At 48.3% G+C, this 17,406-nt stretch overlaps 1 protein-coding gene across 1 annotated transcript in view; it reads left to right on the forward strand.

Moving 5' to 3' along the window:
- LOC146854163 (aldo-keto reductase family 1 member C15-like) overlaps positions 1-17,406 on the forward strand; it is a 323,371-nt gene that overhangs the window by 285,046 nt on the left and 20,919 nt on the right. The window contains exon 8 of the mRNA XM_085651941.1: positions 4,308-4,473. Within this exon, the coding sequence (XP_085508067.1) occupies positions 4,308-4,473 (166 nt within the window). The remainder of the gene's footprint in view (positions 1-4,307; positions 4,474-17,406) is intronic.

Raw genomic sequence — 17,406 nt, forward strand, 5'->3', positions numbered from 1 at the left:
CCGCTGCACAGCTGCGGACCTCACGGGCTACTGGGACCTGCAGTCCCGTCCGGCAGCTCCTCTCCAGCCACAGCAACACAGCGGGTTCACAGCACAGCCCCACCAAGGACAACAGGCACGGTAGTTCAAAGCCCCCACCAGCGATGCGGGACCCGCGCCAGCGGGTTCCGCAAGGTTTTTTAAATGGTTTGAGGGCGGATGGGCGGGCCGCTGCACAGCTGCGGACCTCACGGGCTCCTGGGACCTGCAGTCCCGTCCGGCAGCTCCTCTCCAGCCACAGCAACACAGCGGGTTCACAGCACAGCCCCACCAAGTACAACAGGCACAGTAGGTCAAAGCCCCCACCAGCGATGCGGGACCCGCGCCAGCGGGTTCCGCGAGGTTTTTTAAATGGTTTGAGGGCGGATGGGCGGGCCGCTGCACAGCTGCGGACCTCACGGGCTCCTGGGACCTGCAGTCCCGTCCGGCAGCTCCTCTCCCGCCACAGCAACACAGCGGGTTCAAAGCACAGCCGCACCAAGGACAACAGGCACGGTAGGTCAAAGACCCCACCAGCGATGCGGGAAGGCATTTAGTAGTAGTACAGTTAGGATTTTGTCTTAAGTTAGGATTTTGTCTTAACGCCAAAACTTAAGACCAACTTAAGTTTAACATAAGTTTAATTTAAGACAAAATCCTAATTTAAGACAAAATCTTAATTTAAGACACAATCCTAATTTAAGACAAAATCCTAATTTTATTACTACTAAATGCCTTCTGTGAATACCAAAAGTAGTAAGTTTTGGATTCTGACTCAGATTAGTTCTGTGAATCTGCCCCAAAAAGAACAGTGGTTTGCTTTGGGGCTCCTAGTGAGCTGTAGCCTGTACCATGTGCACTCATTTTTTTGTTTGTTTTTTCCATGCTTTAAGGCTTCAAAAACGTAGCTGTTTCAGAGCGCTTAAACCATATAAACAGAAACACGCTTAGTAGAAGTTCATAGTATCTTAGGCTAAATGGAAAGTAGGCCCTGTCAGCCGAAATTGTACAGGGTCATCAAGACCACACTTTGACAAAATCCTGAACAAAACATTTACTGCCACATGCATCAACATAAGGAATTTCGATTCATAAATAGCGATTTTTAAGGAATCGCTATTTAGGAATTTACAATTCCTTATGCAGGTAAGAATCGTAAAATAAATTGCCATTCCTACACATTACCTAATAGCGATCCGCAAATTGCGAATCACTATTAGGTAATGTCACTATATCATTCCTATGGGCCTATAGGCCCAAAGGAATGGATGGTAATGCATTCGCAAATTGCGATTACAAGATTGGTAATCGCAAATTGTGAATGCAATTCCAAGGGTGCCAGGGGGCCTAAGGCCCCCTGATACACCCCGCAGAAAGGTAAGTGTGCACATGTGGTGCACACACATGTCCATAGGGCATGTGTGTGCACCACATGTCAATTTGAAAAATGCACTTTTGTAAATTTTTCAAAGAATTTGCAAATTACCATCAACTTGAAGTTGATGGTATTTAGCGTTTTCTAAATGCACAGTTTGCATTTAAGAAAGGCTTGATACATTGCATTTAGGGAATCATAAATTGAGATTCCCTATATGCATTCACAATTTATGTAATCACAAATATTTGCGATTACCTAAGTTGCGAATGGAAAGCCTTTGATGCATCAGAAAAGGCCTTTATGCCCTCGCAAACAGGATCGATTCTGCGAATCGGCCTGTTTGCGAGGGCAAAAATGCTTGATGCATGTGGCCCATAGTCTGTTATCAGATGCCTGTGCCCAGTATATACCCTAATAATCACGCCCCCACACTTAAACAATCAGTTAACTAAAATCTGGCATGAAATGTCTGGTCACAACTGAGCCCAATGAGTAAAGTTAAATACTCTCTAATTTTGACCAAAAAGGGGTGTTGAAAGGTTCAAGATCAGCAGGCCATGTGTAACCAGATGGCTCTGAACCAGTAAAACACAAAATGAGAACATGAGCTGCGATAAACAGCATCACAGCCTGGAGCTGGGTAAATCAAATAGCACAAAAAGAGAAAAGAAACCAGAAAATAAATGTTCAGAATTGATACGAAACCACAGGTGCTCCACATTAAAAAGTAATAAGCTAACCTGTGCATCCTGTCCTCAAATAAAGCCATTACTCATTGCAGTGGGGGGACCAGAATATATATGCAATACTTTTTAGGAAATACAGCATGTGAATGCTTGTCTTCTGAGACACTCTTACCTTCCTCCCCATGCGCTTCTCTCTGGTCTCTGCTCGGGTCGGGGTTTGGGGGGCATTCCGAGGATCCTGTAAATGCATAGTGCACATAAAGGAATTTTTTAAGGGTAGCATCTAGACCGAATCTGAAATTAACACCACAGAGTAAAAGCCATATTCAGAAAAGCATGGTCTAAGTATTTTTGAAGGATAAAACTAAAACCAGAAATGTGTTTAGCTTTATCTTTTCACAATGGCATTTATTATGTATATATGCACCCAGAAGGTATTGTTTCTCAGAGGGAGCAAGATAGAATGATCTTTATTATAAGTTTAGGCCTAAATTCTGTTCCATGTGCAAACTCCTGCTTTAACAAGTTGTGTGACAATTATCACGCCCTCACAGTTTCCCCCTGATAGAGGCAAACTTGCCAAAATGCATTGGGGAGAAAAGGCCTGTAAAACAGGTAAAACATGCTAAATTCTGTGTGTTAATTGCCAATTCGGCATTTTATGCCTCATTTTGAAGTTAAAAACATGCAATATAAGGTTTTTACTACATATGGTAAATACCTCACCGCGGGGTAATAGCATTTATTAAGTGTAGTTAAGAACTCCATTGTATTCTGTCTAACTTGTAGTGAGAGACGACGGGTCTAATACAGACTTAAATAGGTAGCACATCATCTCGTCCACCAGAGCATATTATTGGTAAAGCAAATTCTACCAATGGATTCTCAAGATTTAGCACTGCCTCTACAAAATAAAGGGGGGCTTATTTATGAGCCCTTGTGTCACTTTTGCGCCGCCAGTGCGTCACTTTTTGTGACACACCAGCGGCGTAAAAAATGCGCTATGTTGCGTCATATTTACAAAGTGACGCATCTAGGTAGATGCGTCACTTTCTAAACCCCTATGCCACATTATACCTGCGCCAGGTATAATGTATGCAGGGGGGGGCGTTCTGACGCAAGTAAGCCTCGTAGAAGTGTCGCAGTGAAATCTATGAGATTTCACTGCGCCACTTCTAGGACACAAATGCGTCAGTATCCTACACCTGCCTCACAGCAGGGGTAAGACTGATGCAGGCTCATTTGAAATGGGACTTGCCCATGTGTAAATGACCCATTGCTGGAGTTGCGTCACTTTTGGGACACACTCCAGCAATGCATCATTTTTGCGCCTACAGATACGTCAGAAATACTGACGTATCTGTAACTCCTTGCGACATGATGCGCCATACTGTAAATATGACGCATCCAGCATGTCGCAAAGAGAGCGCAATGAAAAGTGACGCATCGCTGTTTTGACGCAGCGATGCATCACTTTGCATAAATGAGGCCCAGGATTTTTAATTACGACTGAAGGAAACTCTGAATAAGGCTCTAGATACTGAAAGTGGGGTAATAAAGAGGGTGCATGTGCTTCATCTCATCTCAACTAATCTATTAGTTTTATCTTCTTGCAGAAGTAGATTGTCCTACACGTTCTGTTACTTTATAAAGAAAATTGGGGGCATATTATCAAGAATCGGCGATAACATTATCGCCGCTTTAGCGGAAAGAAACTGCCGCTAAAGAAACGATAATGGGCTTGATAATATGTCCTTGTGAATTCCCATAGAAGCCCATGTTCTGGTGTGAACCTGGGCTTCTACTGGAATTCTCCAGGGCATATTATCAAGCCCATTATCGCCGCTTTAGCGGCAGTTTCCTGCCGTTAAAGCCGCGATAATTTTAACTCCGTTCTTGATAATATACCCCTTAGTTGTGTGGCTTCTCACACTATAAGGTGACAAAACCCTTGGTCCTTTGAAAAACCCTCACACTGTAAGGTTGGGGTAGTTTATCCTATATAACATTGTATTTGTTCATTTATAGAAAGCATACATCATGGTACTTGTACATTTATACCAAACAAATGTGCCTTGTTACTTGCCCTTCCCAAAAACAAACCAAGATGTGTTGCTATCCCACTTCTCGGGGATATATCTGTGTTTAATTGCCCACCTTTACCAAAATATAGCTGTATTATTAACCCTGCTAACGCAGAATTCCCCTTTTTGTTTCTTGCCCAGGACGGATCAAAAATCGCCTGCCCTCCTGCAAGACCCTATACTCAATAAGATTGGTGACAAGTACAAGAAATCACCCGCCCAAATTGCCCTGCGCTACAATCTTCAAAGGGGTATTGTTGTTCTGGCCAAAAGTTTCAACCCAGAGCACATTAAACAAAATATACAGGTAGGCAAAATAGTGTTATTTGGTTGAATGGGTGTAGGGTGGACAACGTGGTGTATTACCCTTAGTCACGAGATTGCATAATAAAGGTACAATTGTTGCAGGGATGCTGCACAAATACAGAAGTATGGGACCTTGGTGTATAGGGACTGGGTCTTCCTACCACCATAGTACCCACAAACCCAGGACCGACTAGCTATAGTGTCTCACATGCTCTCCTACTCACTCACAGAGAAGCAAAGGATTAGACACCCCAGAACACCACACTCCCAGATCTCTCAGGAATCGCAGTAACAAGACACACCCTTTCGCTCACTCTCTTGTACTTGTCCACAATAGGATCTGATGGGGACACAACACAGTTTAAAATATTTATTTTAACAAACGTGCCCTAACATGCAGTATACATGCCACAACAAGCAGAAAAATGAATAGTAGATATAGTCAGCATAGCAGCTAGTCCATAAATCATGAAGGGAAATGTCATCATAAAAAGACAATGGAGAAAGGACTGTAGTGCCGAACCTCCCTCCCCTTCCTAAGAAGAAGTATTATTATTTAACATAAGAGCTCTGTGCTTTGTCAGCAGATCCCATACCTTAGCCTATAGATAGTAGATCTACATCATAGGTGCTGTCTCGCTCTTCTCCCTGGAAAGGTCCCTCTCCAAGTGTGTGTCACCTGTTTGTGTACAAAGCAAACACAAGGAGATGATGGACTGAGTGTTGAACATTGCAAGCACTTACCCCCAGTCAACTGATCTGGGTTTAATCCATCATCATTCTTTAGCTCACTCCGCCACCCCAGTTCAGACATGGCCATATGCAAATCAGTCTGACCCTGTGCCTCATGAGAACAGTCCAGCCCCAACCACCAAGCCATGTCTTCCCTGGACCGGAAACAAGCATCCTGGGACCGGTTTCTGGCTAATCAGCCGTCATCAGCCAGGCTAGCTTGAATCCAGTGGCAAAGTGAGCAAGGGACCCACGTCTGGGCACACCCTGCCAACTTAGGGTGAACAAAGCAAACACAAGGAGATGATGGACGGAGTGTTGAACATTGCAAGCACTCACCCCCAGTCAACTGATCTGGGTTTAATCCATCATCATTCTTTAGCTCACTCCGCCACCCCAGTTCAGACATGGCCATATGCAAATCAGTCTGACCCAGTGCCTCATGGGAACAGTCCAGCCCGAACTGCCAAGCCATGTCTTCCCTGGACCGGAAACAAGCATCCTGGGACCGGTTTCTGGCTAATCAGCCATCATCAGCCAGGCTAGCTTGAATCCTGTGGCAAAGTGAGCAAGGGACCCACGTCTGGGCATACACTGCCAACTTAGGTTGAACAAAGCAAACACAAGGAGATGATGGACGGAGTGTTGAACATTGCAGTGCCGTTGCGCGGAGGGCCTCCTGGGAGTTCTAACAGGGCAGGAACTTCCGGTAGGGGTTAGCGCACCAGCTCTCCGCGCCCCACCACTATTTAGCCGAAAGCTCGAACGCAGTGCAGCGGACAGGGCAGAATCCTGACAGCCGGTGATGCTGCTAGTTGTGCTGCTAAGCCTCGCGCATTATCTATTTTATGTGAAACGCTGTTAGTAGTTCAGAAAAGTTCTTAAATCCTTCATTGTTTTATTTGTATTAACGCCTCTGTTTTTAATAAATGCACTTTACACTTGATCTCGTTCACCTGTATTAGACTACCCCATCGTCCCGGTCCGACGCAGCTTGGGCCTCCTGGGAGTTCTAACAGGGCAGAATATTTAAATTTTTCCTGTGGCTAAACCAAAACAAGTAGTCTGTTGTACCTTGTCATTTCAAAATAAGATTTGAGGTGGTATCAGACATGCACGATGCCAATCTCTAGTACCCTAAATAGATTTTATATCAATTGTGTCCTTCCAATGCTCATAATCCTTCACGGACAAATCATTCTTGAAGGACATGGAGTAAATCAATTTTGTGTGTGTTAACATAAATTTAGTTTGGGACGGCATCTTCAATTTATAAAAATAGGACTGTGGATCAGACAGATTGTAACCAGAGAAATACAAAAATGTACTTTGTTGAGTCTTTGAACTACCCTGTAACGGTGTTGGGCAATTCTCCCATTGGGTAAAATTAAAAAAGCGTCTCTGAGTTTTAGTCTTGGCCATAATGTTTGTAGGAACCTGGGGTCACCAGGCCCTAAGGGCGGTAACGTGGCGCGAGCCGGTCGGGCAACCAGAGGGCTATGTGTTAAGCAACCATACACCACACGCTTCTCATGGACTAGAGTCACACACAATAAGGGACGCCACACCGTTTAAATTATGCAAATACTTCAAGTTTATCCAAGTATAGCTGGTCAGTTGCAGTTCAGGAAATAACAAGGTAATACATGAATCATAATACCATCGTTCAGTACATGCGACACTCTGGGTGATATCTATGCAGTGTCTAACCTCGTTCATGTACCCACGCCCGCTGGTTAAATGCAGGAGATTCTAGCGCGGTGCGCGCTTATGTAAAGTCTGTCCCTGAACAGGCAGTCTAACACAGCGTAATACTGGTAAGGGGGAACATTGGGTTCATCAACATGGCGCCTCTCGAACTGAGCGCTCCTCGTGACCACTGGCCCCTAGTACTGTGAAGCAAGGCGTATAAAACACAGCGCTACGCGCAATCAGTTGCATGTGGAAACATTTGCGTAGAACAGTTATCACAACGCGTTACTCGTAATCAGTGGCATAACATTACTTTCGAGCAGAGCATATAACACAATGCGCTACTCGCATTCCTAGGCATGTAACTACGGTCGAGCAGAGCATATAACACAGTGCGCTACTCGCGTTCCTGGGCATGTAATTACTTTCGAGCAGAGCATATAACACAGTGCGCTACTCGCATTCCTTGGCAGGTAATTACTTTCGAGCAGAGCATGTAACACAGTGCGCTACTCGCATTCCTTGGCAGGTAATTACTTTCGAGCAGAGCATATAACACAGTGCGCTACTCGCATCCCTTGGCATGTAATTACTTTCGAGCAGAGCATATAACACAGTGCGCTACTCGCATTCCTTGGCAGGTAATTACTTTCGAGCCGAGCATATAACACAGTGCGCTACTCGCAGTCCCGGTCTCTCCGGCTGGGGAAGCAGGGTCGGTGGCGTGAAGCGCCACACGAGGATAATGTCAGTCAGTTCTTTGGGCGGCTTCCAGCGGGGAGGGTGACCGGACTTGAGGAGCGGGTCCCTATGCTCCGGTGCAGTTCACAGAGCACCGCGCTCAGTATTACAGAAGGGGGGACACGGACAGGATCCCTCGGCGGGGTCTCTCCGTCGCGCAGGCAGGGGCGGGGACTCCCACGGAGGGGACAACCCGGGCCAAGTGCGGTGTGGTTTCCAGACCAGCAGGGGGCGCACCAGGGGGGGATCTCGGCCTCCGGGCTTACCTCCGTCTCGGCGTCAGCAGGCGTCCGTCCTCACGTCGTTGGGGGAACTCGGTCCCGATCTTGCGCACCTCCTCACACGGCTGCGACGGCAGCGACGGGGCCCCAGACTTCGCCTGGGCCTCGCGACACAGCAGGGCACTCCTCCAGGCCTCCAGGCCGCGGCGGTGAGCGCGCTGGCTTCGTCGTCGCAGGGGGGGGCTCAAATTAAGGATGGGGGTAAAGTGCTCAGCGGAGCACGCTGCCGGGGGTCCCAGACCAGGGCAGGGAGCGCGGGGGTCACAGCGCTAGTACCTGGTCGATCCCCGGTGACTTGGCAATCGGCTTAGTATTTTGTTCAATAGGGTAGCTTGGACACGCAGTCTCAGCTCTGGCATTCAAGGCTTACAGCTCGCTCTTGTCATGCAGTCTCAGTTCTTAAAGTTAGGTTTCAGTTCTCAGTTGACAGATGAAGTCTTTTGGCGCAGATGTATCTGGCGCCCTTAAGGGGTTCTGTTACAGGGGTAGGGATGGAGAGGGCGACTAGGTCCTTCCTAGTCAGGTTGGCAGAGAGTCTCTGGGTCCTCCTACTACTGGGCAAGATCAGTGGGATTCACAGGGCACCTCACTCACTTAAGAGGCAGTACCTAAATCCTGTCACTCTCAGAGGCATAAGTCCCTGGCTAGGCCCTACCGCCTACACTCCTGGTGGATTCTTCCAGCTCTGCTTCACCCCAATGGCCAACTCACCACAAAAGTTTCCCTCCCACTCTTAAGTAGCCCTAGGTCAGGTGACCTCTAGCCAAGGCGGCAAAAGTAAAACCCCACCTCCCTTCTAGAAGGTTCCAGCTTCTTCCAGGAGCTTCCCCACTCTAACTATGGGACAAAAAGGCGGGCTGGTGTCGCAACATTGTTGTGGGTCCCAGCCAGCTCCTGGCAGCTAGGGTGCTACTATGAAAAACGACCACCCTGCAGTAGCAGGGGTCTGTGGCAGCCATCTTGGGAGAAGGGAGCACCTGCACCTTAACACTGCAAAAACGAAAAAAATGAGGGAAAAAGGGCCAAGTCCAACATAACCCCCTTCCAGTCGAAAGCCAGGGTAGACCGATCAATGCCTTGATGGTCTTCCCTGCTTGGGGCGAGAAAAGGTGGATGCAGGCCCGCAACGGCAGGAGCACCCGCAGGTTCTCCGCCGCTCTGGAACCCAATGGTTCCCTAACAAACCTCCCTGGACCAACGAAACCACCCCACTGGGGCTCCCTAGCTAGTCGTGGCCAGGACCGGCCCCTGGGCCGTCCAGATGTCTCTGGCCCGGGTGATCTCGCGGAGTGGGGGGCAGTAGCCCCAGGCCTGTAGTGCCCGTTGACCACTCCGGTCCTCCTCCTTGCAGTTCTAAACTGCCTCTGGTCCTTCCACCTGGGGTCCACACCCTTAGGCTGACCAGCCTTCAGGGGCGAGGCTCTCCTCCCCCTAACTCTCCTTCTGGGGTTCCTCACCCTACCCTGCGAGGCACCCTCAAACCACCACTGTCTCCTCAGTACAGGGCCTTGACCCTTCAACTGCTTCCTCAACCTAGGGTCTAAACCCTTAGGCCGAGCTGGTGCCCGAGGCGAGACCTTCCTCCCTCTGCACCCCCTTCCAGATTTCCGCACCCTCCCACCTGGAAAGGTACCCCTGGAAGTCAATTTCGGGGGGACCCTGTTAATAGATGTCCCACCCGCCAGGTCAGGCAACCCCTGAGCCTGGCATCCCAGCACAGGATCTAAACCCTGCGACTGGGCCAACCCCAGAACCTCAGGAGCGCTGGTTACAGTCGCCCTGGGTCCTCCTGACACTAGGGGCTCCCCTGCACCGGATGGCACATCGGGACAGCCTAGGCTCCCAACCTGGGGCTCCCTTGCGGAACTCTCCAGGCCCTGAGACTTCGGTTGGGGCACCTCGGGACACCTCCCCGTCTCACGCCTTCCTACAGATAGGTCGTGAGGCCCTACAACCCTCTCTCCCTGGGACCTAGCTGGGCTATCTGCCACTTCTCCCACCTCGCTGGGTTGGGAGATCCCTGCACCACCCCCTTCAGGTTCACACCCCAATGCCTCCTCAGACACCCTGGTGATGTCATCCTGGGGTAAATAAACTTCTAGCTCCTGTGGAGCTTCCGGTATGCTGCCACCAGTGTCCTCACTGGACACACTCATCTGGAGGCCACGCAGCTCCAACTCCTTCATCCGAAGCTCGTGCGCCATCCTCTCCTCCATTGCCCATTTCTTATTCTACCTTTCCCTTTCTCTTTCCTGTTCCAGTTTGGCTAGCTCCCACTTTAACTGCCTCTCTTCCCTTCTGTCCTCATACTCCTGTGGAGACGCGCTCCTACTAGACCCTGTCCTACTACTGGCCCCAGAACGTCTCCCTGGGGGCACATTTTCAGACTCCTTTATGTTCACAATGTCTAGGACTTCTTGGGCGCTCTCCTCCTGAGGTGCATCTGGCGCCCCCTGTCCCTCATCCCCTCTCCCTTCTGGGTGGGCTTCTACCCATGCCCTAATGGCGGTACGGAGTTCCGGCGCTTTGGCCCTCCGCATCCCAGGCACCCCCAACTCCTGCGCGAACTCCCTTAGTTGCTTCACAGTGTACCCCTCGAGGTCAGCTAACCGGGATTCCATTCTGGCAGGTGGGGACCTAGACACTAAGGAGAAAATTCCTAGGGTGTAGGCAACAGTTAGTGGCTAACCAGGTTTCTTGCACTCTTTACCTGGACAGTGGAACTAACAATGCAGCAATCAATTTTTTCTGAGCTGTGGAACAAAAAATGTAGGATAGGCGTTTAATTGTGGCGCCCTTTGCCTCACGGAAGGGTGCTGTATGGTCACAAGTCCCAAGGATCCCACCGCTGGCCAACAATGTAGGAACCTGGGGTCACCAGGCCCTAAGGGCGGTAACGTGGCGCGAGCCGGTCGGGCAACCAGAGGGCTATGTGTTAAGCAACCATACACCACACGCTTCTCATGGACTAGAGTCACACACAATAAGGGACGCCACACCGTTTAAATTATGCAAATACTTCAAGTTTATCCAAGTATAGCTGGTCAGTTGCAGTTCAGGAAATAACAAGGTAATACATGAATCATAATACCATCGTTCAGTACATGCGACACTCTGGGTGATATCTATGCAGTGTCTAACCTCGTTCATGTACCCACGCCCGCTGGTTAAATGCAGGAGATTCTAGCGCGGTGCGCGCTTATGTAAAGTCTGTCCCTGAACAGGCCGTCTAACACAGCGTAATACTGGTAAGGGGGAACATTGGGTTCATCAACATGGCGCCTGTCGAACTGAGCGCTCCTCGTGACCACTGGCCCCTAGTACTGTGAAGCAAGGCATATAAAACACAGCGCTACGCGCAATCAGTTGCATGTGGAAACATTTGCGTAGAACAGTTATCACAACGCGTTACTCGTAATCAGTCGCATAACATTACTTTCGAGCAGAGCATATAACACAATGCGCTACTCGCATTCCTAGGCATGTAACTACGGTCGAGCAGAGCATATAACACAGTGCGCTACTCGCGTTCCTGGGCATGTAATTACTTTCGAGCAGAGCATATAACACATTGCGCTACTCGCATTCCTTGGCAGGTAATTACTTTCGAGCAGAGCATGTAACACAGTGCGCTACTCGCATTCCTTGGCAGGTAATTACTTTCGAGCAGAGCATATAACACAGTGCGCTACTCGCATCCCTTGGCATGTAATTACTTTCGAGCAGAGCATATAACACAGTGCGCTACTCGCATTCCTTGGCAGGTAATTACTTTCGAGCCGAGCATATAACACAGTGCGCTACTCGCAGTCCCGGTCTCTCCGGCTGGTGAAGCAGGGTCGGTGGCGTGAAGCGCCACACGAGGGTAATGTCAGTCAGTTCTTTGGGCGGCTTCCAGCGGGGAGGGTGACCGGACTTGAGGAGCGGGTCCCTATGCTCCGGTGCAGTTCACAGAGCACCGCGCTCAGTATTACAGAAGGGGGGACACGGACAGGATCCCTCGGCGGGGTCTCTCCGTCGCGCAGGCAGGGGCGGGGACTCCCACGGAGGGGACAACCCGGGCCAAGTGCGGTGTGGTTTCCAGACCAGCAGGGGGCGCACCAGGGGGGGATCTCGGCCTCCGGGCTTACCTCCGTCTCGGCGTCAGCAGGCGTCCATCCTCACGTCGTTGGGGGAACTCGGTCCCGATCTTGCGCACCTCCTCACATGGCTGCGACGGCAGCGACGGGGCCCCGGACTTCGCCTGGGCCTCGCGACACAGCAGGGCACTCCTCCAGGCCTCCAGGCCGCGGCGGTGAGCGCGCTGGCTTCGTTGTCGCAGGGGGGGGGGCTCAAATTAAGGATGGGGGTAAAGTGCTCAGCGGAGTACGCTGCCGGGGGTCCCAGACCAGGGCAGGGAGCGCGGGGGTCACAGCGCTAGTACCTGGTCGATCCCCGGTGACTTGGCAATCGGCTTAGTATTTTGTTCAATAGGGTAGCTTGGACACGCAGTCTCAGCTCTGGCATTCAAGGCTTACAGCTCGCTCTTGTCATGCAGTCTCAGTTCTTAAAGTTAGGTTTCAGTTCTCAGTTGACAGATGAAGTCTTTTGGCGCAGATGTATCTGGCGCCCTTAAGGGGTTCTGTTACAGGGGTAGGGATGGAGAGAGCGACTAGGTCCTTCCTAGTCAGGTTGGCAGAGAGTCTCTGGGTCCTCCTACTACTGGGCAAGATCAGTGGGATTCACAGGGCACCTCACTCACTTAAGAGGCAGTACCTAAATCCTGTCACTCTCAGAGGCATAAGTCCCTGGCTAGGCCCTACCGCCTACACTCCTGGTGGATTCTTCCAGCTCTGCTTCACCCCAATGGCCAACTCACCACAAAAGTTTCCCTCCCACTCTTAAGTAGCCCTAGGTCAGGTGACCTCTAGCCAAGGCGGCAAAAGTAAAACCCCACCTCCCTTCTAGAAGGTTCCAGCTTCTTCCAGGAGCTTCCCCACTCTAACTATGGGACAAAAAGGCGGGCTGGTGTCGCAACATTGTTGTGGGTCCCAGCCAGCTCCTGGCAGCTAGGGTGCTACTATGAAAAACGACCACCCTGCAGTAGCAGGGGTCTGTGGCAGCCATCTTGGGAGAAGGGAGCACCTGCACCTTAACACTGCAAAAATGAAAAAAATGAGGGAAAAAGGGCCAAGTCCAACAATGTTGATAACAGAATAAATCTGTGTAATTAGCCGAATTCAAACACAAATCCTCAGTGTCAAAAGCAGCGTAATATTTCAAATCAGAGATCAATGAATGAACGTCATGAACATTCCAGTCATCTGAATGTATGTTGGGCAAAACCACATCTCCCAAGGAAACGTGGAAGACGTATGGAATGTTAAAAATTTCGGTCGGCCCATGGAATTGTATGATACTTTATCCCAGACAATGCCATCAACAGCAAGGAATTCTGATATATTAACAATCGCTTGGTCTCTTTTCATTATATGGGATGACGTGTGAAGGGCCAGAACTCGTGAACAAAGTTCACAGCAGAGCATTCAGGTAAATAAAGGCCATTAATCAGTAGGAAAAACACAGTCACAAATCCGACCCACATGAAGAGGAATATCATCGTAAGCCATCCAGATATATGTCCAGGGTGGGACCAGGTAAGTTTTTTTGAACCAGGAGATAAAAACACTGGTACGTGTAAGGGTCTCCGGCACAGAAGATGATGAGGAAGATGTGTCAGAGGAAATGCTAGTACGGTCCCTGTAAAAACCACTGAACCTTAGGTGAAATAACGGGAAATGTGCTGCATCGGATGTTTTAGGTATGGTATTCTCAGGAATGTCAATTATGACTTCAACTGGAGGAGAATCATACTCAATATCTGCAGATGTAGAAGGAAAAACAGGCAATAAATCAATTGAAGTTTCCATCTCCCCTTCTGTTTGCCAGGGAGTAGTCGAAGAAAAAGAAGCCATCGCATTCAGTGAAAGATCTCGACGTGGAATGCTTGGAGGCATACTATTCAGTATAAGCCATATGGTGTAGCTTGACATGTTCGATAGAAATGTAACGATTCTCCTTATGACCAGGTAAAGGAGGCAGTTTCACAGTACTGGTGCCTTTCAAACCAAGGACTCTGACTGGTGCACGGTAGGATGGACCAAATTCTTTTTTGTTCTAAAAGTTTTCTCGAACCAGATCTCCAATTTTAGGAAGCTATCCAGAAACAGGAATCAGAACCGCTGGATCCGCGAAAGAGGGCAACTGGGTTCTTTGCTTTTTGTAGCACAATGATTATCTACGTTAAATGTTGCGGCAGCCGCCACAATGTCTAGACCATCAAGGTCTGGCGCAAACATTTTAATGCCAAAGAGCATTTTGTATGGGGTCTGCCCACACAGAAATTTTCTGGGGAGATTATTTAGTGCACGTTGAACTCCATAGAGATGAGTCAGCCAACCCCTGCCTGTACCTAAGACTCTAGCTGTCAAAGATTGCTTTAAGTCACGGTTCATCTGCTCCAAAACTGAATTGCCCTCAGGCCGGTATGGAGACGGAAATTGCGCCAACACCCCCAGAGACTTCATCGCATCCCAGATGGAAAGTGCCACAGGCAAATGTCCCGTCAAAGACATGCAAATCTTTAATGACAGTTCGAGATTCAGCACTACGTTGCAGCCAAATCCAAAGGAATCTAGTGCACAAATCCACTGCAACCAAGATATGTTTAAAAGCAGTGTCAGATGTCAAAGGACCACATTGGTCAAGATAAATACAGCCAAACGGCTGATTAGAGATGTAAAGTTGAGTGTGGGGTGAATGTGCAACAGTAGAAGGCTTAATTTGTTGACAAATGTCACAAGAAGGAACATATTTACGTGCTTGTTTATATAAACCAACCCACCAGAAACGTTGCTGTAAGAAAGACACTGTCGCTCTCACTCCCGCATGCGGAAAGATTTTTCCGTAGAAGAGAAATGCATATCAGCCGACGTGTACAAATGCGATTTATAAGCAATGGGAACCGTGTCCCCTTCATTGAATGTCAAGTAAGGGAAACCCAACCCAGCAATGAGTTCTTATGTGAAAAGCAGCCATTGAAATTATTGCAAAAATAAAAACGTGTAGTAACGTGTGCAAAGCAGCAGGCAAACTGCAACGTGCTCATGCTAAGTTAGTGAGAAACGACAATGTCCCCATGAGCCATGTGACACAATTGTTTATGGTGTTTTGTCATCATGTAGGCAGTGCAGTGCTTTGTTACCTCGTCAAACATGCATGGTTGGCAGGAGGCATCACAGTAGGACTGTATCATTTCATATGTTGTGCTATTTTATAAACCATATATCATATGTGTTGGCTGTGGTGCTGCCCAGGGATTTTTTTTATTGTATTAAGTGTTGTGGCTTGCATTTTGAGTAATGTTCAATGTGACGTGTTTCTCGCCACAATGGGCTCTTGGAATTAATACTCCAAACAGACAAGAGCCACTTGTGACAAGACCACTCTGAGTGAGAGATGTTATAAGCACGTCTTGAGCAGGAATTACTCTGATATTGTGAGAATTCCACAGCTCCCCTTTTTACACTCTGAGATTGTGTGGCACCAACTACAGTTTTCTTGATTATGCCCAGGGTATTTACCACTGAAGGTTCACAACTGAAGTCTTTGCCTCCCCACATGGACAAATGAATCAACACCTCCAACCATCACGTAGCTCACTTGGACATTGGGGGCAAGAGGTTGAAGTGACCACCCATGAAACATTCAGGTTCTTCTATCCTTTCAATACTTCTGTATTGTGTTGCCCTTGAGCTTACTGCAGCATTCCTAGTACCAAGATGCATTTGGGTGTTCTTGCTTAAAGTACTTCATTCATTAATTGATTCACCTTTCCAAGAAGAGCTTCACTCTCTGTAATTCACGTAATAAATGTGAAAGGAGTGAAGTCATCACCTAGAAACATAAATCTTTTTTTAATTCAGATATCTTGCAAATAAATGTTCTGATTACAAAATTAAAAATGTCAGATATAAATTGGGTTTTCTCATCTCAAAAAAGCACTGTAAAGAAGAGGTGACAGGCTCATTTTGACTTTGCCAGCCAGACCTCCACTCAGCTGTGCCTTCACAGGGCCAGCTACCTGCCAAGTCGAGAGTTGTTAATGGGTCAGTGGTCCTTTTTCGCAAAACTAATTCCGCACCCTGCAGGGGCTCAGTGAACACAAAACGCTGTCTTGACCACCATGCCATGCTGATATAGCTTAGCGGGCCAAATTTGTTTTTTGGACTTTCCTAATAAAATCCATTAAACCAGGGTTCGTATTTATAAAACTAAATAGCAATGCACCTTTTATCCTGAAAAGGTTGCAGTGCCAATAAAGGTGCTTCTGACAGCGAGCAAGTGGTGGCTTCTCTGTCACACACGCTTAGCCTCCCAAACCTCTCTAAAAGCGGCAGGGATGCTGATGGTTAAGTGAATAGGACATTCATCAATTTTTGGCAGATGTCCCGTTGCCACGAAACTCTAAATTTGCTCCAAAGTATCTTGTCCCTTTTATGCAAGAGCCATCATCTATCTTGAAACCCCTTGTTATTGACCAAATGGAGTATTTCATTAATATTTATCGAACAAGGTGCCAGTGAACTCTCATTTAATGAGAATCTTGCATCAACATAGAACTTGGTTATTCTTCATCATCCAGCCTCCTCAGCTTATGCAATGGTCCAGCACTTTCATCCTACTGAGGAAGCAAAATTTTCACCAAGACTATTCCGACCCCAACTTGATCACCCTACTTGAAAAATCAGCATCACCGAAGCCGCACACGCTGCTGGACACCTCCTTGAACTGATTTTCTCCTCCTTCAGAAACATCTAGATCAACTAGCCATCTCTCATCATCCGAACTGACCACGCCCAAGTCAGCTTACCCTTACCCATTCCCATCTGGAACCACAGAAGACCTACCATTACAGGACCACCCCTGCTGCTGGAATAACATACAAAGAGAAGGATTGGGCTTCCGTCCTCTCCAAGCATGGCTTAAGCATACAAGCAACCTGGCAGAAGACATCAAGAGCTTCAATGATTGGATCACCACCTGCACTGACACCATGCCCCCCACGCCCCACAAGTGCTGCTAAACAACAAGAACATGTAAATTAAGCAGCTAAAATACAGAAGACCGGAGGGTCATGAAACAGCACTGCTAACAACTAGAGTGCAAGGGAAGAATGAGCCAAGATGCCACAGACAAGGAAAAGGGATCTTCAAAGCAACCCTGAGAAGCTCCCACCAACTAATCTGGGAAAATCACAGCACTCGCAAAACACAAGACCTCTGCAACAAGCTCTCAGAATGCTTGTGCAACAAGATCACAGACAAACATCTCGGCCAGGCCCCATTGAGTTTGTAGCAAGTCTTCCTATCTTGGATTAAGAACAGACGCTGACAACATGACCCACACTCTCACCAGAGATGAGAATTTACTCACCATGAAGCCCATCC

Source organism: Triturus cristatus, chromosome 4_1, assembly GCF_964204655.1.
Source record: "Triturus cristatus chromosome 4_1, aTriCri1.1, whole genome shotgun sequence".
Lineage (NCBI taxonomy): Eukaryota > Metazoa > Chordata > Amphibia > Caudata > Salamandridae > Triturus > Triturus cristatus.